At 51.1% G+C, this 24501-nt stretch overlaps 1 protein-coding gene across 1 annotated transcript in view; it reads left to right on the forward strand.

Annotated features, from left to right (window-relative positions):
- LOC149334524 (saccharopine dehydrogenase-like oxidoreductase) overlaps positions 1–24501 on the forward strand; it is an 85898-nt gene that overhangs the window by 38342 nt on the left and 23055 nt on the right. The window contains exons 4-5 of the mRNA XM_089555160.1: positions 18432–18561; positions 21098–21147. Of these exons, the coding sequence (XP_089411286.1) occupies positions 18432–18561; positions 21098–21147 (180 nt within the window). The remainder of the gene's footprint in view (positions 1–18431; positions 18562–21097; positions 21148–24501) is intronic.

A 24501-nucleotide genomic window follows, 5' to 3' on the forward strand; every position in this document is an offset into this window, starting at 1 on the left:
TCTTAACGTTACACCTATCATTTTCCTTTCCATAGCTCGCTGCGTTGTTCTTAACTTAAGCTGAACCCTCTTTGTTAGCCTCCACGTTTCTGCCCCATAGGTGAGTACCGGTAGGATACAGCTGTTGTATACTTTTCTCTTCAGGGATATTGGTAAGCTACCATTCATGATCTGAGAGAACCTACCATATGCGCTCCACCCCATTCGTATTCTTCTAGTTATTTCCCTCTCATGATCCGGATCTGCGGTCACTACCTGCCCTAAGTAGACATATTCTCTTACTACTTCCAGCACCTCGCTACCAATTGCGAACTGCTGTTCCCTTGCTAGGCTGTTGAACATTTCTTTGGTTTTCTGCATGTTTCTGCATGTTTTCTGTGCAAGAGGACCGGGGTTCGAATCCCGGTGCCATGCAATTCTCCACCGGATTCAAAAAAAAAAGAAACTCCGCGTGTCGATGGAATTGCATAACCAGGCTTGGAGTGCGGCCTGATTTCGGTGACCAGAACCGACAACGCACTTCCTCACCAGAACAGGATTTGGCCACCCTGGTGTGTAGTACTTGGCCACAACCTTCTATGAACAAACCAATTAACCCTCGGCCCTCAGTCCCCAGCGGCTGCGGAGCAACTGACCAAGGCGGCGGTCAGATCTGTGACGCAGCGGAGGGTGCTAAGAATCTCTGGCTCCGGACAGGCCGCCATTGGAAACTGAACCTGGCAACGTTTAACGCAAGAACCTTTTCAAGTGAGGCTAGCTTAGCAGTGCTATTGGAGGAATTAGCCGGTATTAAATGGGATGTCATAGGGCTTAGTGAGGTTAGGAGGACAGATGAGGCGTATACAGTATTAAAGGGCGGGCATGTACTGTGCTATCGTGGATTAGTAGATAGGCGAGAACTAGGTGTGGGATTCCTCATTAATCAGGATATAGCTGGCAACATCGAGGAGTTTTACAGTATTAACGAGAGAGTGGCAGCTATCGTAATTAGGCTTAATAAGAGGTACAAGCTGAAGGTGGTGCAGGCCTACGCGCCTACATCAAGCCATGATGACCAGATAGTTGAAAGCTTCTATGAGGATGTGGAATCGGCAATGACCAAAGTAAAATCACAGTACACTGTACTGATGGGCGACTTTAATGCAAAGATAGGTAAAAAGCAGGCTGGAGACAAGGCGGTAGGTGACTATGGCATAGGTTCTAGGAACAGTAGGGGAGAGTTATTAGTAGAGTTCGCAGATAGAAATAATTTACGGATTATGAATACCTTCTTCCGCAAACGAGCAAACAGGAAGTGGACTTGGAAGAGCCCCAATGGTGAGACTAAAAATGAAATAGATTTCATATTGTGCGCACACCCTGGCATCGTAGAGGATGTGGAGGTCCTCGGTAAGGTCCGTTGTAGCGACCACAGAATGGTAAGGTCTCGTGTTAGCTTAGATTTGAAGAGGGAACGGAGGAAACTGGTGAAGCGAAAGGCTATTAACGAGTTAGCATTAAGAGGGAAGGTAGAGGAATTCAGAATGTCGCTGCAAAACAGATTTTCCGCTTTAACTGATGAAGACGACCGCAGTGTTGAAACAATGAATGATAATCTTACAGCTATCGTTACAGAGTGCGCCGCAGAAGTAGGTGGTAGGATGGTTCGACAGGATACCAGCAAGCTATCTCAGGAGACCAAAGATCTGATTAAGAAACGCCAAAGCATGAGGACGTCTAACTCCACAGACAGGATAGAACTAGCAGAGCTATCGAAGTTAATAAATAAGCGCAAGGTAGCCGACATAAGAAAGTTTAACATGGAGAAAATTGAGCATGCTCTAAGGAACGGCGGTAGCCTAAAATCAGTGAGGAGAAAACTGGGCATAGGTAAAAACCAGATGTATGCGCTAAAAGACAAACAGGGCAATGTCATCAGCAATATGGATAAGATAGTTGAATTAGCCGAAGAGTTCTACACAAATCTATACAGTAGCGAATGTAATCATCAAGTTACTGAGGGAGGCAGTCAAGCACAGCAATGGGACATCCTGCCAGTAACGAAGGAAGAAGTAAAGAAAGCCTTAGGAGCAATGCAAAGAGGGAAAGCAGCTGGTGAGGATCAGGTAACAGCAGATTTGTTGAAGGACGGAGGAGAGATTGTGCTACAAAAACTAGCCACCCTCTATACGCAATGCCTTGTGACCTCGAGAGTACCAGAAGCTTGGAAGAACGCTAACATTATCTTAATTCATAAGAAAGGAGATGTGAAGGACTTGAAGAATTATTATTATTATTACTGCGCAAATACGCCAGTTATATGGACATGTGAAGGCTGGTGTCGGCTACCAATGCCAACAAGGCCCGGTAATGGTGCCTATGGTTCCAGACTCTAGTGTCTGGTGGTCGGCTGGGGTCTTAACCCTGAATGTGAAGGTGTCGCTTGGGTGCCTTCCAAAGTCCGGGGCAAGTTAGCATAAAGTGAGCTAACGTCACCTCTGTAGCAGAAGCGGGGCAGAAGGGGCAGTTCAGATGCGGGGTCTGTGATGTCCCGGAGGCCCCGACTGCAGGCGTGAGTGCGGCATCCACCCGGATTCTCCTCAAACGCCACCTCCTCATGGCGAGTTAAATCGCCGGGAAGGTTGGATTTACACGGTAGAATTCAAGCACGCGTGAAGCGGCGGAGAAATTCCTTTTTAGGCAGTACGCCGTCTCCTGCGGATAATTTCAGTAGATGAAGCGGGTTTGGCACTTGCAGTGGATGGGTAGCACTGTCCGCTTCCCTAAGATGCTGCGCGTTGCGCCGAGCCCGCACAACTCGAACAGTTCATGAATATGATTTTACAATGGTGCACACATCGGCAAGAATGCCCAGGGGACAGGCTACGTGTCGTAGAGCCCCTATTGCTCGTGTTCAGTATATAGGAGGTGACAGTTCGGTGGAGTACAGAGGAGGTCCTTTAAGATGGGCAAGCCGTCACGGATGGCAATGAGCTCTGCTAACGCAGAGGGATGGGGCGCCTCAGTGATATAGGAACATGTCTGGCGTGCATTAGATAGAGCTGGACAGAGGAGACTGGTGTGCAACATGTGATCTTGCGCAAGTTGGTTGGTTAGGTTAGTTATTTATTATCTGAAAATTTTGTCATAAGGCACAGTGAGAACAGAAAAAAGAATATAGGAGAAAGAAGAAGGCGTGGCGACAAGTTTTGCTCAGGTAGTCGCAAAGGTTGCCACTGTAGCGATTGTCCATGCTCTACTTATCGTGGTCACTTCGCTGTTCCACACCAAGCCCAGCTTCCAGAAAAAACGTTTTCGCGCAAAAGCCGTGGCTGGGCACGTCCGCGACAAGTGTCCCACATGGCACAGGTCGGGTGAAGCGTCACAGCAAAGGCACGTGTCAGTCGGAGGCAGAAGTTTGCCAGTCAGCCCTGGATTAAGGGGGGGGGGGGTCTAAGGGGGCTGCAGCCCAAGTCCTCACCTCCGACAGCAGGAGAAGGGGCCCATTTATTCTAACTTTTTTAGCATATGAAACCGTGGGCAATGGAACTTTCAGCGACACGTATCAAGCGAGAAAACCAGAACGAGGATATGGGTCCCCACCTTATGTAACTTCGTTTAGCCTAATCAGTTTGGGGAGAGCTTGAAACTTCCACAGGTCGGTATATCCTGGACTCCCTCGGCATCAGAATACCGGCCAACGACCCAACCCTCCTCGCCATCCCACGACCCCTTCAACGGGAGCTTCTCATTAGGCCGCTCCCGAGGAATATGCACCCGTCCCACCATGAGCTGCGCCGCAGAGCCCGTGCGAATGCACTCCATCGAGCGTACGGCCCCGAGCCGGACGCCGTATGGGTGGACGCTGCCTGCACGGGTGATGAAGCGATAGCAGCTGTGGTGGACTCTTCATCCACCCACCTCACACTACCTCTCCCTCCAGACACGTCCCCAGAGGCTGCAGAGGAAGCCGCCATTGCACTTGCTATCACTCGCACGGAAGCCCGGTATATTTTAAGTGACTCTAAAACTGCGATTTTAAATTTTGCTCGAGGCCGAGTTCATGTCCCTGCTTTTGGCATACTGGACTCGCCCGATGCATCCCCGCCCCGCCATGTGGAGCTGATATGGGTGCCTGCGCACTCCGGGAATTCCGGAAACGAGGCTGCCAACCTTTTAGCCCGAGGTTCTTTAAGCCGGGCTAAGGTGGCCTCGGATCGGGGATTCACGAAGGAGCGCATGCACACAGTCAGTGAACTGACCCAGGCATACAAAGCCTCACGCCAGCTCTACCCCCGCCCCACTCCTCCCTAGATAACAAACACGCAACACTCTGGCGCAGACTACAGACACACACTCTCCCCTCACCCCTTAACCTAGCCCACTATCATCCATCCTTTCCCACTCCCGCATGCGCCCTATGCCCAGAACCCTTCGCTTCTTCCCTCCACATCCTTTCCCTCTGCCCGGCGGACCCTCCCTCGCGGGACCTAGAGAACCTCAAGACCTGGGAGGACTGGGAGACCCTGCTGCACTCGGAGGACCCGGCCGTGCAGACCATCGCCACCGGCCGTGCTGCCAGTGTTATGGACCTCAGGAACATAAGCACTTGAGTCCAGTGGGGTCGTGCGGGGACCCTGGGGCGTGCCCCGAATTCCTGTTGAAATAAAGTTTTCTCTCTCTCTGTCTCGAGCTGCAAAAAGTGGCTGTGGTTTATCTCTGGCTAAATCTGGACGATTGCGAAAGCAACATCTGAGCGTAGCCATATATTGTTGCGCGAGCTACATTGCCCACAGTCTCGCGGTTTCGCGTGTTCTTGCACGATCATACTGCACATGCGCGAGGAGCAAGTGACGTGACTACGCACAGCTGGCGTGCCTCGCCGCGCGCGCTCGCCTTCCCTTCTTTTCCAATGAACACAATGAACGCCGATGGCCTATGGCTTCAGCGCCGCGTTTCTGGCATAATGTTGTCAATGGCAACGCATGCCGCGCACACCTGGCACTACCGCCACTTAGCTTAAAGCATGGTTGAGGTGTCCACTGTTCCAAGAGGGCAGTTATGCGCCTTCCTTCTGGTTCAGGTGTCGACTGAGATGTGGACGCCTCGCCCTCACCTTACGCTACGTATACCCTGGCATAGCAGAGCTAAGCCACTGCCAATTTTACATAAACCAGAAACCACGCAGTTGGTGCTGCGCAATCGCTACTGCGCATCAGAGAGGGAGAGAGAGAGAGAGAGGGAGACTGTCGGCGAGGCGATAGGGAGCGCGCGGCGGCGGCCCCGGCGCGCCAGCTGTCCGCTCCACGCGCAGCTTGGCCTTTCCAGAGCTGCGCGAAATGGGTCGACGACTATAGCGTGGTGTCTCGAATTACAGATTTCTTATGCACGTTACGCGCCAGTTAGTAGACACGCCCTGACTGTTATTAGCGGTGGCGAACAGCCAACATCACGAAAAACGCCAGTGCTCAGGACATAAACATATGCACCTGGTTTTTCATTCTAGAGTCGCGAAAAATTCCCGTGTCTTCTTAGAAGAATGCTTGCTACTAATGCAATACGTTTTCCTTCGTTATGTGCGCGGCCTTTTTGTGAAAAATATGCAAGCCTCCCATTAGTTTTTAAAATTGGGCATATTTTGCTTCTAAAGCAGGCTGTGGTGCACGCCCATGGATATTGAAAAAATTCAGGGGGGCAGTTTGCTAACCTAAAGTGCGGTGACGCGAGAGAGAGAGAGAGAAAAAAAAACTTTATTTACACAGGAATTCAGGGCACGCCCCAGGGTCCCCGCACGACCCCACTGCACTGAAGTGTTTATGTTCCTGAGGTCCATAACACTGGCAGCACGGCCGGTGGCGATGGTCAGCACGGCCGGGTCCTCCGAGCGCAGCAGGGTCTCCCAGTCCTCCCAGGTCTTGAGGTTCTCTAGGTCCCGCGGGGGAGGGTCCGCCGGGCAGAGGGAAATGATGTGGAGGGAAGAAGCGAAGGGTTCTGGGCATAGGGCACATGCGGAAGTGGAAAAGGAGGGATGATAGTGGGATAGGTTAAGGGGTGAGGGGAGAGTGCGCGTCTGTAGTCTGTGCCAGAGTGTTGCGTGTCTGTTATCTAGGGAGGGGTGGGGCGGGGGGTAGAGCTGGCGTGAGGCTCTGTATGCCTGGGTCAGCTCACTGAATGTGTGCATGCGCTCCTTCGTGAATCCCCGATCCGAGGCCACCTGAGCCCGGTTTAAAGAACCTCGGGCTAAAAGGTTGGCAGCCTCGTTTCCGGGATTCCCGGAGTGCGCAAGCAACCCATATCAGCTCCACATGGCGGGGCGGGGGTGCATCGGGCGAGTCCAGTATGCCAAAAGCAGGGACATGAACTCGGCCTCGAGCAAAATTTAAGATCGCAGTTTTAGAGTCACTTAATATATACCGGAATTCCGTGCGAGTGATGGCAAGTGCAATGGCCGCTTCCTCTGCAGCCTCTGGGGACGTGTCTGGAGGGAGAGGTAGTGTGAGGTGGGTCGATGAAGAGTCCACCACAGCTGCTATCGCTTCATCACCCGTGCAGGCAGCGTCCACCCATACGGCGTCCGGCTCGGGGCCGTACGCTCGATGGAGTGCATTCGCACTGGCTCTGCGGCGCAGCTCATGGTGGGACGGGTGCATATTCCTCGGGAGCGGCCTAATGAGAAGCTCCCGTTGAAGGGGTCGTGGGATGGCGAGGAGGGTTGGGTCGTTGGCCGATATTCTGATGCCGAGGGAGTCCAGTGAGTGAGTGAAAACTTTATTAGCTCTAGATTCGGATTGTGTTCGGCGGTTTTGAGATGGCTTCGTCCATCTTGCTCAAAGGTCGGTTGCCCTTAGTCCAGGGCTCCGCTGGATGCTGCTGCCAGTTTTGCTCGCCGAATCAGACCTTCTTGGTCGACCCGACGATCGCTGGAGAGCACTCCCTCCCATTGCTCCGCACTCGGGTTTGTTATCACTGGTACCACGCTTATCCTCTGGCATGCCCACGTTATGTGGTACAGCGTGGGGGGTTCTTGGCACCAAGGGCATTTGTCATTGTATTGTGTTGGATATATTTTGTTGAGTACGTGTAGGTTCGGGTAGGAGCCCGTCTGTAGCTGTCTCCACGCGACAGAGTCCTCTCTGCTAAGGGAGTTGTCCGGTGGTGGATACCGCTTTCTGCAGCCCTTGTAATAATTTAGAATCGCCGAATAATCTTGGGGTACAGGTTCGTTCCCCTCGAGGTCGCCTACGTTGGATGCTCGGTAATAAGTGTACCCTCGAGCTATCCTGTCCGCCTCTTGGTTCCCTGTTACTCCCGTATGTCCCGGCGTCCATACTATCGTATGCCTGATTGGTTCTCCGTTTGTTTGTCGTTGTGTTATGTGGCCCCCAGAGCGGAGTATGCGGAGCGCTCTGTGCCCTATTCTGCCGCGTAGGTAGTTGCGGCATGCTGTTTGTGAGTCTGTAAGGATTTTTAGAGACCGTTTAGACCGATAGCCCTCCGCTGCCGCTAGAGCGACGGCCGCTTCCTCAGCCTCGACTATCGTACAGTCTTGTAGTGATGCGCTGGTGATCTCGCGTAGGGTTGAGTCAATCACCGTTGTTACCGCATTGCTGTTGTGCTGCCCCGCTGTTCTGGTGTATGTGGCTGCGTCCACGTATACCGTCGTTTCTTGGGGTGCTAATGTCTTTTGTAGGTATTCAGCCCTTGCCTCTCTGCGTGCTTTGTGTAGGTTGGGATCCATGTTCCGGGGTATTGGCGTTACTTTTAGTGTGTTGCGATATTCGTCCGGAATTGTTTCTGTCCTCTGTATTTCTTGAATTTGATCGGCGCGGCCCAGTTTCTTTAGGAGCTCCCTGCCAGATGGGGTCTGTTGTAGTCTGCGCAGTTGGGAGACTAGTTGTGCCTCTCTCAATTCATCGAAAGTGTTGTGTAGTCCTAGGGCTAGGAGCTTTTCAGTTGAAGTGCTGTGAGGAAGGTGGAGTGCGGTTTTGTAGGCTTTGCGTAGAATCACGTCCGCCTGTTGTACCTCACTCTTGATGGGATTATAGTAGGGGAGGCTGTATGTCACTCGGCTGACTACCAGGCTTCTGACCAACTTAAGTGTGTCCTCCTCTCGCATGCCATGACGTCTGTGTGAGATGCGCGTGATCATGCGGGCCACTTGTAGAGTGGACGCTTTGAGTCCAGGATATACCGACCTGTGGAAGTTTGTGTCAGCCTGATATATTGGACCTGTCGGTGGGCCTCCACCAGTTCCCCGATAGTGTTGTGGAGGCCCACACCTAGTAATCTTTCTGTTGGTGTGTTGAGGGGAAGATGAAGTGCTACTTTGAATGCCTTGCGAATCAAAGCATTCAAAGCGTTTATGTCATGTTTGGATAGTTGTAAGTATGGGGTGGTGTACAGCACACGGCTGAGGACAAAGGCATGAATGAGGCGACATAGGTCGCGCTCCTTCATGCCTCTATGACGTCCCGAAACCCTGCGGGTGAGGTACGATATCGCGCCTACAACCTGCTGGAGTTTCTTGAGGGTAGTGGTGTCTTTGCCATCGTTATGGATGTGCAGGCCCAATACACGGAGGGTGCCAACCTCAGGTACTGGGTCACCATTCAGTTCAATCGCAATGGGGGAGCGGGGACAGCGGTGGTTTTTAGGACGGATGAGGAGCAGTTCGGACTTCTCTGGCGAGCAAGACAGTCCGACGGTCCGTGCGTAATTTTGGGTGAGGGTGGCTTCTTCCTGTAAGGTGCTCTCTATGTCGCCGTCACTGCCTTGAGTGGCCCACAGGGTGATATCGTCGGCATAAAGAGTGTACTTCAGGTGAGGAATAGTTGCCAATATTCGGGCAAGGGGGATGAGGGTAATGTTAAAGAGAAAGGGGGAAAGGACGGGCCCTCAAAGGGTGCCGATACTCTGAAGCGTGTAGGAGGGGGAAGACAGAGGGCCGAAGTGTATCTCAGCCTTGCGGTCAGTGAAAAATGCTTGAATGAAGGCATACGTGCGCGCACCCACATTCAATGGGGATAGAGCAGTCATGAACGCCTGATGTTCAATGCGATCAAAAGCTTTGGAGCGGTCCAAAGCTATGACTGCCTTGGTGTGACCTGGAAGAAGCCGGTCGAAAACGTCGTGTGTGAGTTGCAGCATGGCGTCCTGTGCAGATAGATGGGGGCGAAATCCCACCATGGTATGCGGGTAAAGATTGTTGTCCGCCATGTGACTTTTGAGTCTCGCTAACACAACATGCTCGAGGAGCTTCCCGAGGCATGAGGTTAGCGAAATCGGGCGAAGGTTTTGAAGTGTAAGTGGTTTGTTGGGTTTAGGTATGAATATTACCTTCGCGTGGCGCCAGGACTGCGGGAGGTTACCCTCCCTCCAGCACTGGTTGAAGTATTTCGTAATGTGGGTGATCGATTGGTCATCCAGATTACGGAGCATCGAGTTTGTGATCTGGTCTGCACCAGGTGCGGAGTTGGCTCGGAGAATCAGGAGGGCCGCTCTGACTTCCGTCTCCGTGATGTCGGTGTCGAGTGTGGGATTTGCTTGTCCTGTGTAGTGCGGTAGAGGTATGGGGCCGCCTGGAGAAAGCGTTAAGTGTTGCTGCTTGTGTCACTGATGTGTGGTTAAGATGGTAAGCTTCGCCTTTAGGAGTGGAACACGACAGCGTCTTGCAACGCTGCCAGGGAGTCCACAGAACGCCAACGCCCATTCGGCTCTATGCCTTGCTCAACGGTAAATTGGTTTTTGAGGAAAGGAAATGTATCTGTCTCGCATATGTCGGTGGACACCTGAACCTCGCCGTAACGGGAAGGGAGCAAGACGGGAGTGAACGAAGACACCGTATTCACTAGACGCGCCTTTGTTCATTCCAAGCCATCGAGAAAAATTGGCGGAGCCTTAGCTTTGTTTAAGCCTGGTAGGTTGCGAAATCAAAAGCGCAGCGAATCCAACTGACTGAAAGTGCGCCGCGTCTACAGGTCACGCGTGGCTACCGGCCGCCGCTGCGCGACGACTCAAAGCGTCATGGAACGCAGTGCGCCGCGTCTACAGGACACGCGTGGCTACCGGCCGCCGCTGCGCGACGACTCAAAGCGTCATGGAACGCAGTGCGCCGCGTCTACAGGACACGCGTGGCTACCGGCCGCCGCTGCGCGACGACTCAAAGCGTCATGGAACGCAGTGCGCCGCGTCTACAGGTCACAGTGGCTACCGGCCGCCGCTGCGCGACGACTCAAAGCGTCTTGGAACACAGTGCGCCGCGTCTACAGGTCACGCGTGGCTATCGGCCGCCGCTACGCGACGACTCAAAGCGTCTTGGAACGCAGTGCGCCGCGTCTACAGGTCACGCGTGGCTATCGGCCGCCGCTACGCGACGACTCAAAGCGTCTTGGAACGCAGTGCGCCGCGTCTACAGGTCACGCGTGGCTACCGGCCGCCGCTGCGCGACTCAAAGCGTCTTGGAACGCAGTGTGCCGTGTCTACAGGTCACGCGTGGCTACCGGCCGCCGCGGCGCGACGACTCAAAGCGTCTTGGAACGCAGTGCGCCGCGTCTACAGGTCACGTGTGGCTACCGGCCGCCGCTGCGCCACGACTCAAAGCGTCTTGGAACGCAGTGCGCCGCGTCTACAGGTCACGCGTGGCTACCGGCTGCCGCTGCGCGACGACTCAAAGCGTCATGGAACGCAGTGCGCCGCGTCTACAGGTCACGCGTGGCTACCGGCCGCCGCTGCGCGACGACTCAGTGTCATGGAACGCAGTGCGCCGCGTCTACAGGTCACAGTGGCTACCGGCCGCCGCTGCGCGACGACTCAAAGCGTCTTGGAACGCAGTGCGCCGCGTCTACAGGTCAAAGTGGCTACCGGCCACCGCTGCGCGACGACTCAAAGCGTCTTGGAACGCAGTGCGCCGCGTCTACAGGTCACGCGTGGCTATCGGCCGCCGCTACGCGACGACTCAAAGCTTCTTGGAACGCAGTGCGCCGCGTCTACAGGTCACGCGTGGCTATCGGCCGCCTCTGCGCGACGACTCAAAGCGTCTTGGAACGCAGTGCGCCGCGTCTACAGGCACGCGTGGCTACCGGCCGCCGCTGCGCGACTCAAAGCGTCTTGGAACGCAGTGCGCCGCGTCTACAGGTCACGCGTGGCTACCGGCCGCCGCTGCGCGACGACTCAAAGCGTCTTCGGTATTTTTTTTTTATACTTTGTTTTTGATGTTGTGGCGACTGAGAGAAAGAAAACATAATCTACTGCTGGTATGACGTCAGAGCGGCAGTGGTATGACGTCACAGCGGCACAGGTGCGCAGCGCGGCAAACACACACCGTAACTGCAGCCGGGCTCTCTGAAGGAGCGAGTTGGTCGCCCATAATCTACAGCTGGTATGACGTCACAGCGGCAGTAGCGCCACAGGTGCGCGGCGTAACTGCAGCCGGGCTATCTGAAGGAGCGAGTTGGTCGCCCATATTCACTCCGCTAAACGTCAAACGTAACTGCGACCGTGTCACGCGAAGGCTTGAAAGTGCGAGTAGTATTGTTTTCACAATGAAAAAATCTCTGCCTCTCCCGTAACCGAGAGTAGAGTAAGCATGAAATGTTTACGGGCCTAATGTCATCTCGGTGGACACCCGCACCGTACAGGAAGGGAGGAACGCCACCACCCGTTCAGCGCGATGCCTTGCCATTTGAACGCAAGGTTTTTTGAGGAAAGGAAATGGCGCAGTAATTCTCTGCCATCTCGGTGGACACCCGAACCGCACCGTAAAGGAAGGGAGGAACGCCACCACCCGTTCGGCGCGATGCCTTGCCCTTTGAACGCAGCGCTTCTCCCCCGGATCACGTATAACAACGAAGTATAACATGGCATTTATGTGCTTTTTGCACGCGTTATTAGAAATCGGAAATTATAATTCCGTGCATTATCAAACCCACAGCTCCACTGATATCTTGATAAACATTGAGAAGGCACTGGCAGCAATTATTTTTTGTCTCCTTTGGAGACCAACCGGCGCTTGCATGCTGGTCGCGTAGGAGGGCTTACAGAGTCTCGTTAAATCTCGTTAAGTCTCGTACGGTGCCCGGATGTTCTCGTTTCAGAGCCCGGATGACTGGAATTCAGTGCCCGTATGAGTGGATTTCAATGCCCGTATGAGTGGATTTCAATGCCCGGATGAGTGGATTTCAATACCCGGATGAGTGGATTTCAATGCCCGGATGAGTGGATTTCAATGCCCGGATGAGTGGATTTCAGTGCCCGGATGATGGCTCTCGGTCTCGGCGTGACGTCACCACACTGCCGACAACGGGGGCTAAAAGCATTTCATGCTTAAAAACTCTGCCTCTCCCGTAACCGAGAGTAGAGTAAGCATCAAATGTTTACGGGCATAATGCGAAGCGCACGCGGACTCGACGAGACGCAGGCCTGACAAGAATGTGCTACATGCAACGCGTTCGAAACTGTCCGAAGTGCGTAGAGGCGAAAGCGTTTCCAGCACCACTTTGCGTATGTGACACTGGTGATGTTACCACTGGATTACGTCACACATAATTCATGACGAAGTAATGAAAAATTACTGATTAGTGTGTAATGACTGATTAATGACTAAATACTAATAAACTGCTAATTAATGACGCTTAAGCTTCGCCTTTAGGAGTGGAACGCGAGAGCGTGTTGTAGCGCTGCCAGGCAGACCGCGGAACGCCACCACCCGTTCGGCGTGATGCCTCGTCCTTTGAACGCGACGCTTTTTGAGGAAAGGAAATTACGCAGTAATTCTCTGCCATCTCGGTGGACACCCGAGCCGCACCTTATAGGAAGGTAGGAACGCCACCACCCGTCCGGCGCGATGCCTTGCCCTTTGAACGCAACGTTTTTAAGCATGAAATGCTTTTAGCCCCCGTTGTCGGCAGTGTGGTGACGTCACGCCGAGACCTAGAGCCATCATCCGGGCACTGAAATCCACTCATCCGGGCACTGAAATCCACTCATCCGGACACTGAATTCCCGTCATCTGGGCACTGAATTCCCGTCATCCGGGCACTGAATTCCCGTCATCCGGGCACCGTACGAGACTTAACGAGATTTAACGAGACTCTCTAAGCCCTCCTACGCGACCGGCATGCAAGCACCGGTTGGTCTCCAAACGAGACAAAAAATAACTGCTGCCAGTGCCTTCTCAATGTTTATCAAGATATCAGTGGAGCTGTGGGTTTGATAATGCACGGAATTATAATTTCCGATTTCTAATAAGCTTGCAAAAAGCACATAAATGCCACGTTACACTTCGTTGTCATACGTGATCCGGGGGAGAAGCGCTGCGTTCAAAGGGCAAGGCATCGCGCCGAACGGGTGGTGGCGTTCCTCCCTTCCTTTACGGTGCGGTTCGGGTGTCCACCGAGATGGCAGAGAATTACTGCGCCATTTCCTTTCCTCAAAAAACCTTGCGTTCAAATGGAAAGGCATCGCGCTGAACGGGTGGTGGCGTTCCTCCCTTCCATTACGGTGCGGTTCGGGTGTCCACCGAGATGGCAGAGAATTAGTGCGCCATTTCCTTTCCTCAAAAAACATTGCGTTCAAATGGCAAGGCATCGCGCTGAACGGGTGGCGGCGTTCCTCCCTTCCTGTACGGTGCGGTTCGGGTGTCCACCGAGATGACATTAGGCCCGTAAACATTTCATGCTTACTCTACTCTCGGTTACGGGAGAGGCAGAGATTTTGCTACGTTACACTTCGTTGTCATACGTGATCTCTTAGGGGCTTCGCGCATCGAAGCAAAGCCGCGCAGGCGCACAGGCGCCCGGGGGAGAAGCGCTGCGTTCAAAGGGCAAGGCATCGCGCCGAACGGGTGGTGGCGTTCCTCCCTTCCATTACGGTGCGGTTCGGGTGTCCACCGAGATGGCAGAGAATTACTGCGCCATTTACTTTCCTCAAAAAACATTGCGTTCAAATGGCAAGGCATCGCGCTGAACGGGTGGTGGCGTTCCTCCCTTCCTGTACGGTGCGGTTCGGGTGTCCACCGAGATGACATTAGGCCCGTAAACATTTCATGCTTACTCTACTCTCGGTTATGGGAGAGGCAGAGATTTTTTTGAGGACAGGAAATGGAGCAGTAATTCTCTGTCATCGCGGTGGACACCCGAACCGCACCGTAAAGCATTTCATTCTTAAATATTGTGGCATGTATGTGCTTTTTGCACGCGGTATTAGAAATCGGAAATTATAATTCCGTGCATTATTAAATGCCAGCTCGACTGATATCTTCATAAACATTGAGAACGCACTGGCAGCAATTATTTTTTGTGACTCGTTTGGAGACCAACCGGCGCTTGCATGCCGGTCGCGTAGGAGGGCTTAGAGAGTCTCGTTAAATCTCGTTAAGTCTCGTGCGGTGCCCGGATGTTCTCGTTTCAGAGCCCGGATGAGTGGATTTCGGTCTCGGCGTGACGTCACCTCACTGCCGACAACGGGAGCTAAAAGCATTTCATGCTTAAAAGCTGGCATGGCGGAGTGGTTAGCGTGCTCCCCTCGCACTCCGGAGACCGTCGTTCGATTCCCCCAATTAAGCAATTAACGAAACTCACGAATTTACTTGGAGCATCACTATACGATTCCTTTAATTGGTTGCATGGTTACAAGGCAAAGTATAATTGGCCTCGTTTGAAATTCATGCACTGTGACGTTACGACCATTTCGACCAATGCAACGCCGATGTTCAAATCCACCCACGGCACCGAAGACAGAACGGAAGCGAGCCGTCATTCCCTGCGCGGTTGGTGTGTGCGAAACACTGGCAAGAATCTTCAGTGATTACGATATTCAAATCTGTCACGTGCCTACAAACAAGCTCAGACAGCAACTTGTGCGAGTGAGAGACAAGCTGGAAACCAATAGTTACCCCGGGGTTGTATACAAGATTCCTTGCCAGGATTCCGACGCAGCCTACATTTATGAAACTGGGGATTACAGGAGACGGCTCAGGGAGCATAAAAATGACGTTGCCTAGGGGCGCACTGAGGAAAACGCCTTGGCAGATGACCATAAAAGCACCGGTCACATTATGGCCTGGGACGCAGCCAGTATCATATCCATAGAGAAGTCATTATCATCCCGCCCACTCCTAAAGTCATTCCATGTCCAATCAACTCCACACACTCTTAATCGGACACGTGGGCCCATGCCTGCAGCATACGCATGCTCATTACAGCGACCTTCACTCGTTTAAACACGGCCGAACAGTTTTTCGTTTTCATATGTGAACAAGTGATCCGTAGGGGTCCCGAAACGTCATTTGGTTTTTACCCTGTTGTTCTTGAATTTCTTGGCGAGTGTTAGGTTTTTCAGAATGACGTTGTGTTTTGTGCGCTGTAAAACTAACGTTACTGCGTTACTGTTGCATGAATCCCATTGATCGCACTTCGTTCTTTTTAATTAGGTGGAATTAAAATGGAATTAAAATGAAACATGGGATATATTCCAGTAGTGTAGCAGGGGGGTCAGTGGAGGGAAAGGGAGAGGGGGCCTACATGCGCATTAGCCCTGGGCCCCCATTTTCTTAATCCGGCCCTGTTGCCACTCATCTGATGACTTGCAGAAGGGTCTAGTTACTCGTTCCTTACTGCTCAGCCATGATATTTTTTTTTTCTTAGCGTTAGTTTAGCCGACTGTACATAAAGAAATTTCCACCATAGCCACGTTTGTTCATGTTACTTAGGATGATGATGAAAACGTTTATTAAAGCCACAATGCCTTATTGAAGGGAAGGCTGATCGGGTCCCTAGTCCGGGACGCCGTTGGTAAAAGCCGCTGCCCGTGCTCTGGCGACGAGGGCTCGTTGTTCCTCGAGGTCCGAGCTGGACAGGGCCGCCTCCCAGCCCTCCCGCGTTGGCTGATTTATAATGTCAATGCTGTCATTTTTCTGACAAGCCCATACCTTATGGTACAAGTTTGCCTTCTGGCCACAAAATTTGCACTGTGCCGAAAAGGACTCGGGCTCAATGGCGTGAAGTGTAGCTGGATTATTGAAAGACATAGTTTGTAGCCTGCGAAGGTGACATTCTTCTGATTTACTAAGACCTTTAGCGGGCCTCGGGAGTGTCTGCCTTTCAAGACGCAAATGTTGTAATACTTCTGAATATGTTGTTAACGGAGAGGGGGAGCCTGAATCAGGAAGGGAGGACGTAGAAGGATTCCGGGGAAGAAAAGCTCGGGCCGAAGCGTGTGCGTGCTCGTTTCCTTCAACTCCCCGGTGACCTGGTACCCATATTAATTCCTTCCGTTCAGCTGATTGCAGGCTAGCGGCGTGATTCTGCCACGCACATAGTTTCTATAAGCCGCCTGGGAATCTGTAACGATGTATTTCGATGCGGAGTGCGTTGCGGCTAGGGCTATCGCTAGTTCCTCCATAGCCTGTGTATCCCCGTTACGAACTGAAAGCCCGTTGTTGGGTTTTGGGGCATCCCACCGCTGCCACCACTGTTGGGACTTTGGCATCCCACCCCAGGCCTCATTGGCTTCCTCAGCCGTTACCTCCTCTGCCCGCATGATCTCAAGAATCGCATGCTTTCGTTTTGCGGGGCCCAAATCAATGCCCAACTCTTCACAAATTTCGATGAGTTCCTTCACTTTGAAGTTCTCCATCGCTCACAATAGCCTCTTGTAGTTTGCCCTTTTCTTAGAATTTCCTTGCCGTTCACTACTATAGCGCTACAAGCATGACACGCGCAAGTAATTCTTTCCAAAACGCCTCGTTTACTCCCTCTGCACCAGCTTTCGTTTCAAAGCGCTCCGACTTGGCTCGAAACAGCAAAGCTCTCTCCAGTGAAACACACAGCCCTACTCTAAACTACAATCACGTGTGCTAGAGCAGTCTGGCGAATTGAGGGGAAAACATCAGGCACTCACCGCGCCGAGGTAGCTGACGCCGGTCGATCCCACAGCTGCCATCCACTGTTGGGACTGGCATCCCACCGCTGCCACCACTGTTGGGACTGCGTGTCCGAGCCAGGAAACGGTCGAGGCGACGGTGAGTCAAAGTGACTTTTATGTACAGTATGTACAAGGGCTTTTACATGATACAAGGGTCAAGAGCACCACGGGCTAGCACAAAGAAGAAGGGCGGCCCCGGCGGCGAGCGTAGCTCCGGCGTGATGGCTCTTCTGCTGCCCGTCTGTTGCGCGGGCTCAGCGCGGCTCCGTTTTTAAAACCACCGCTGTCAGTTGCGGCAGCCAGCAGTTCAAATCCTCCAATCAGGTCACGCCACTGGCCACCGTTCAAATTAGAGCAATGGTCGAGAGGCGACGGCCGATGACGCGTCGGAGGAGCCCGCACCGACGGAGAGGAGGGGAGGAGGAAGGGTCCGTGTCGGCGCCGGCCTGGCGGGATGAGTCACGCTGCACGTTGCGACATGTCCGAGCGCGAAGAGCTTGTTTCCAGAGAGGCCAGCCAGCGAAATGTGGGCGCCGGCACTACACCGTGCACGACTTGCATTTGGTGCACCACAGAGATTGTTGATATTCCTTGTACAGGACCCGGAGCGTCCACAAAGAAGACTACTTCTTCTGTTGAATAGACAAAAGGTTCGTTCTTCAGTGTCTTGGGTGTCGGTTGAGTTAGTCAACAATACTTCCGGGGAAGTGTGGCCTACAACAGGCGCCGCTGATTATTTACACAGATGATGTCACGATTTTGTCTGTTCGTGAACAGCTATAGAGATGCAGAACATTTACAAGAGTGCTTAAACACACTCGAAAAGTATGTCCATTAAGCAGGCCTTCAACTATTGCCACAAAAGCCCAACTACGACCAGGCATGAGGTATGAGTTCAAACACCAAGGCAGGACCTCATCCGTCTTCACACTCTCTGTAAGGAAAAGTAGTGATGTCCGGACTCCTCCGTGCACTTTCCTTATCCCTGAGAACTTAATGAGGCTGGAGGAGGAGTTTCTTGGCAGGATAACGCCTGAGGCGGTACTTACTCCCACGGTGACTTATCAATGGGGCTCTCAAGAAGATGCAGGACTCGGCAGACGCCCCGAAATGCTGCGTGCCGACCACTGAAGGGAATGCCCGTCACCTGCTGAAGACGTGTGCAGGAATAGCTTCAAGGACATCAATATTACAGCAAATTTTATTTACGGCCCAAAAAGAACTCTCCACGTGGCTGACGAACAACAATAAGATTACACTTATCCGCTTAGATTTTGCTTTTCTCTTATTCCTGAAAATGAAGGAGGATTAAACAGGAAAATCAAATAAAGCACTTGTTCACGCGACTTAGCTTTGATAGCAGCAGCTCCTGTCACTTGCAGTGGAAGATTTGTACGATAATAACTTCGTCCTGAACTGTGGCGCCAAAGCTGTGGGAAGAACCATGTACTGCAGTTTTTCGGCGATGTGATCATGAACTAGCATATTGGGATGCCCACTCCATTGCTGCCTCTCTTCCACGTCTCTTGCAGTACCTGGAGCAGATGCGGGTCGACTTCCACGACGAGGCCAGCGAGAAGGGAGTCGTGGTACTGGGCGCGTGCGGCTTCGACAGCATCCCAGCCGAGATGTGCCTCTCCTACATGCGGCAGCACTTCCAGGGTGTGTATCCTCTTTACTTGCGGCTTCCGCTCAGAGGCAAGGGCAGAAAAAAAAACAGGCACTTGAGCAGTAGTGTTACAGCGAGACAGCTGTGTGGTCTGCTTTTTCTGGACTTCGCGTCGGCAACGTCCACGCAGAATCGCGGCGCCAAGGATCAGTCCCTTAAGGGCTGATCCAAACATCCTCTTGTCCCTTTTAATATATGTTTTCACCACCACCTCCACGGTCGCGGCGCGATCCACTGAGGGAATAAAGATGGAGAGAAGGGAGTAGAAGATTGGTTTGGTTTCGTTTATTGGGGTTCAACGTCCCAAAGCAACTCAGGCTATGAGGGACGCCGTAGTGAAGGGCTCCGGAAATTTCGACCACCTGGGGTTCTTTAACGTGCACTGACATCGCACAGCACACGGGCCTCTAGAATTTCGCCTTCATCGAAATTCAGCCGCCGCGGCCGGGGACGCGTGTTCGCCAAATGCAGCCGGTACAGCCAGCGATGACAGCGCCGCCCACCGGCAGGTAGCAGCCACATTAAGGCTGGTTATAAATATTCATCCAGAACGAGGGGTTGACATCGCCGCTATGGCGCAGTGGATTAGAGGCACGTGTTGCGTATGGAAGGTCGGCCGTTCGACTCCGCTCTCTGTACTGTAATTTTATTGTTTTTTTAATTTCATTTTTTTTCAATTTTTTCCCTTTTAGGTCGCAAATCGTGATGCTTAGTGGCATATAACGCCGTTTAAGAGGATTTGTTATCCCTTTTAGGTAACCCTTTGTGACAATCTTCAGTCACCGTGATCAATTCACCGTGGTTTCAAGCCATGTGGCTGTACAGGCTGCAGTTGGCGAATACGCGGCCGGGATCGAACCCGTGTCTTTCGGGCCAGCAGCTGAGCGCCGTAACCACTGAACCACCGCGGCGGGTGGAGTAGAAGACTGGGGAGTAGGGTGCTTGGATGCCTCGATGGCCAGCGTCACCTGCCATCCTACAGGGAAGGCGAGCACAGAGAGAGAGAGAGAAAAGGACGGAAAGGCAGGGAGGTTAACCAGGCGATGCCCAGTTGGCTACCCTACACTTGGGGAGGGGAACAGAGGGGAAAAAAGGAAAAAGAGCGGCACTGAAATGAGTTTTTCAGGTGTCCAGCGACCACTATGTCAAGGGGACAGAGGGCGCGCACTAAAAACTTAAAGATTAAACTTAAACATTAAAGATTAAACTTAAAAGACGCGAATACAACCGCGAGTCCTTTAAGAATCTTAGGAGTGCTTTCACCACTTTCCTTTGTGTGGAAGGTTGTGTTCAAGGCCCCAGAACCTTGGACTCTGCTGGAAGGCGAGCAGAACTAACCACTGAGCGAGTGAGGTAGTGGGCTTCACGCAGCCTGATTCGAACCCGGGTACTCCGGCGCAGTAGCCGAACGCACTAACTGCTGAGTCATTCTGAGCGTGAAGGGTGGTGGAAGAGAAATTGGTTTTTAGGAAATGAAAGGCGTAGTAACTGTCTCACATATCTCGGTGCGAACCGCGCCGTAAGGGAAGAGATGTAGGAGGTAGTGACAGAAGAGAGAGAAAAAGGGGGCTGTAGTGGAGGGTCGCGAATTATCTTCGATCACCTGGGGATGTTTAACGTGCACTGACATCGCACAGCACACGGAACCTTTTGCGTTTTGCTTCCATCCTAAAGCGCCATGAGCGTAGTGGGGTGGTTTATGAGCGAACAAGAGTGGATACGTAGGGATACTGCTGTGTTCAGGTGGGCGAACAGCTGACCCCCCGTAAGGAAAGCGATTAGTGCCGGTATTCGCTTCCTCTAGCGTTGCTGTATGCTTCAGAGCGCACGTTTGTGTGCGCGCTGTGCTGAATACCAAAGTACACAGATAAGCTTGTCTCTGTATATAGACAAGTTCCGCGCATGTCCTCCATTTTACTTAATTACCTAGGCGGGAAGCAACGCTCATAGCTGCTGCATAACATCGCGGCACCGGCAACCACTTCTGTGTCACGTTTGCGTTCTATTCTGAAAGTTATCAAAACGGGGTGTTCAAAAACGCATAGAACAGATGAACAATGCTTAAGTTAGAAAACTGCGGACGCCGGCTGCTGTGGGCGACGCAGAAATTGTGTCGCTACTGGCTTCTTCTTTCCGCATCATTTATGCATTTTTTAAAAGGCCAACAAGTTATCGCTACCTGGGCTCAGGTTGCTGCTGCTATACGTGGCATGTAAAGGGGCGTTGCGAGTTGTGCTGATTTTTGTCTTCCTGGAATATTTCGCGCTGAATGATTTATTGCGCGCAAACTTGCATGTTTTTTTAAAATGGGATCTTTATTGAGAGAAGAAGTGATATAAACAAACACTGTTTGCACACACACACGGGCTGCAAACAGTGTGTGAGGTTCAAATGCTATTCCACCTGAACGTTGCCCAGCTGGCACGTTTCACCTTAAGAATGTCATCTGAGAGTAGTGGCAAGTTTTTTTTTGTCCTCTGGCTTCTGTTGAAAGCCCAGCGTTCCATTGATTTCGCTGCTGGCTTGCAGGTGACTTGGACCAGGTGGAGTCATTCGTGTTCTTCAAGACAGGCCCAGAGGTGAGGAGCAGCTACGTTCGGGGCTGGTGTGCTCGAAGACGCTGGACAATCTTGCTTGCACTCCGCCCGCTTTTTTTCAGGGAGGCGTCAGACGCTGCGCAGCCATGACTTCTTGACCTATCAAATAAGCAACCAGTCCAGTGGTGTTACACGCCTTAAATGTGATACATGCAAGTCTAATTTTGGCACCTTTGTCATGTTAGCAGGTTCATTTTCGGCAAGAAATAGAAATTTCACAAACAGTTCAAACCGCGGGATTAAATAAAATATTTCCAGTGGAGCCTAAACGTGTTTCTACAATTTCCAGTTTGTCATTTTTGACCGGGCTCGGTAGACATACCTCTTCGATCGAGATTAATAAGAACCGATTATCCATTAAATTATCGCTTTATTTCTTTAACGAGTGTGCCTTGCAAAATGATGAGCAAATAACGAAGGGAAAAGAGGTGCTGTTATGATGTACAGGACGGAAGCCAACAGTGACAGAAACCAAGGAGCATGGGGGTCGTTTTTATATTTGCGGTGTTCATCAATTAGAGATTAATAAGTTAATCATTTATGAAAATAATTGATTGGAAAACGCAAGAAAAACAACCACAAGCTGCCGGTGGGAACCGAACCCACGACCTCCTAATTACGTGCCCGGTGCTCTACTGAGCTACGGCGACGGCGGTATAACGGCTATTCAGTGCTTTTGGGGGTATTTTACGTATTGCATGTAACCTAACCCTGAGAGTTCACCAGCGCTACCCTTGTCTGTGGCGGTGGACGTAATGTAATGCATCATATTCTCCCACATCATTGCCCTTTTAGGTTAGAATTTTTTTCATCCTGCGCAACACGGGTTCCGGAAAGGCTTTGTTTGCGATACTTGACTATCCCTTTTTATCCATGACATGCATGCCAATCTTCCTCTGAGCCTCCAAAATGACGCTGTGTTCCGTCGGTTTAAACAAGGCTTTTGACAAAGTTTCCCACAACAGCCTTTTACGCAAGTTACCTTGTCTTAACATCTGTTCTGATGTTGTTAAATTAATTAACCAATTCCTAACTAACCTTACTCAGTCTTTCTTCATAAATGAACACACTTTCAACTCCCTCCTTATAACATCTTGCGTCCCTGAAGGTTCCGTTCTAGGCCCTCATCTGTTTTTCATATACATAAATGATTTACCCTCGTAAGTGACCTGTAAAATTCGTATGTTTGCTGATTATTATGTTCCTTCTCAAAATGTTAACATGTCTGATCAATTATCCACCCAAAACGACCTTATCGGGATTCAGGATTTGTGTAAAATTCAGCTAATGGAGTTTAACCCTCAAAAATGAAATATACTATCGTTTCTTCATCGCCGTAACCCGCTCATGTCTCTTATCATATTGCTTCCGTTCCCGTGCTGCTATTGCAATCCTATAAATATCTGGGCGCAACCTTGTGCGTTGACCTCTCCAGGAAAGCGTATATGACTAAATCATATCTTCAGCTAACAAATCCTTTTTTTTTCTAAGACGTCATCTTGGCGATGCGCCCGAGCATGTCAAGTTATTAGCCTATAAAATCACTCGTGAAATCAAAATTAGAATATGCAGCACCCATTTGGCACCCACATCAAGTTTGTCTGGCTAATACGCTAGAACTTCTACAGAACTACGGCCCTAGATTTATTCGTTCGTCATACCATTATAGCACCAGCGTGTCACTTCTGAAATCACTTTCGTATTTTATCATCATCATAGCACATGACTACTTAAGCTACATTGCAGTAGCGCTCTGGAAACAGACTACCACTAAGGGTCAAAAGAGGAGTCTTAAAAACCACAGTTTTTAACCTTGCAATTTTTTGGTTTCTTTACGTTTTGCTCGCTCTAATTTAACAGAACGAGCTAATCATGCATTCTAATTGAGCTTCGCTGCCCACTTTTTTGCAATGGAATAGAGGGCACATTTTTCTTCTTGGCACAGGTTGAATTGCACCACCTTTACATTGATTTGCTCAAGCAACACTTCCCTAAACCTAGCTGAGGTATGATGTCTGTTGCGACTATTTGCTGTATCGAATTCAGAGTAGCGCCACCACTAGATTTACTTTCAGCACCATCAAAGGGCACCGGTGTGTAAAATTTGGATGCTAGATGACACAGGTGCGTGAATATTCTAAATTTCCGTATATTGAATCGAATGCCTTCCTATTCCGCTGAACGAATCAAGTAGTGCACATTGAAGAATTATCCGAAGCTAATCGAATATAATTACAAGTTCTAGAAAAGTTTGCGCATACTTGGCACCAGGTTCGAAGAAGGCACGCCATAGTTTTGTTGGAAGACTGCTTTAAAAAGTGTCCATTGCAACAAGGGACCCAGAGTAGGAAAGGGGGGGGGGGGGTTGAGGAGTCCGCCAATCTCTCTTCTTTCCTGCTCCTTTCTCCGAGGGGGCAGCGCAACCCCCCCCCCTCCCCCCCCCCCCCCGTCCTCCTATGGTGCTGTGCACTCAAATCAGACTTCTGACAGATGCTTCATTTCTGGGACATCATTACAGTAAAGCACAATGCGGCAGAACTAGTTGGCTTCGTAGCCAGTCGTAAAGTATTTCGTTTGAGTAACTTAAACCATTCATGTCCCTACAGAAGTCTTTGATTGTCTGACCCCTGTTTATGGTCATGATTGGCACAACTGAAACAGACTATGCACAAAGTTTTTTTAATGCAATCAATCGCTCCTATATAGTGTGCACATCTTATAAAGCTGCTCATCTTATAAAGCTTGCATCGGGAAAGCATCCTGAGGCTTCACCCTCCCTTGTTCACGTAAAGAAACCCATCTACCTGCCCTCTCTCTACCGTGTATTTCATTTTTTCCTTTGCATTAACAAATACACCTTTGAACAGTGCAAAATGAAAGAAATATAAACGCAACAATATTTGTTAAGTAAATAAAACGTGCCGTAAATAAATGAATAAATAAAGTCGAACTCCTGCCGGCGCACTCAAGAAAGCTCTGAAGTCCCTGTACTCCACTACCTCGACCGACCTGCGCGTAATGGAGGGTTCAGCTCCGCGACGCGGTCCATTGTGTGTCGGCGTGCATAATGCTAGAACATGACCTCCAAGGCTAGGCTACAGCTTACGGGGAAATGCTCAGGCAGGTTTAGCAACCCGTGCCTTGATGCCCCATCTGGGAAACCACCGCTCATATATTGTGACTCTAGCTCCTTCCATTTGTTGTAATGTGACGCTAGGTTATTCGCCGTCGTCATCAAGGGCAAATGTTAATTTTCATTATCGTGTGAAGTCACAGTGGCATCTACTTACTGTTGTGTACCCTCTAGAGGATATCAGTGTTGCGTCTTTTGACAGC

This window comes from Amblyomma mixtum, chromosome 8, assembly GCF_055824585.1.
Source record: "Amblyomma mixtum isolate Tamu chromosome 8, ASM5582458v1, whole genome shotgun sequence".
Classification (NCBI taxonomy): domain Eukaryota; kingdom Metazoa; phylum Arthropoda; class Arachnida; order Ixodida; family Ixodidae; genus Amblyomma; species Amblyomma mixtum.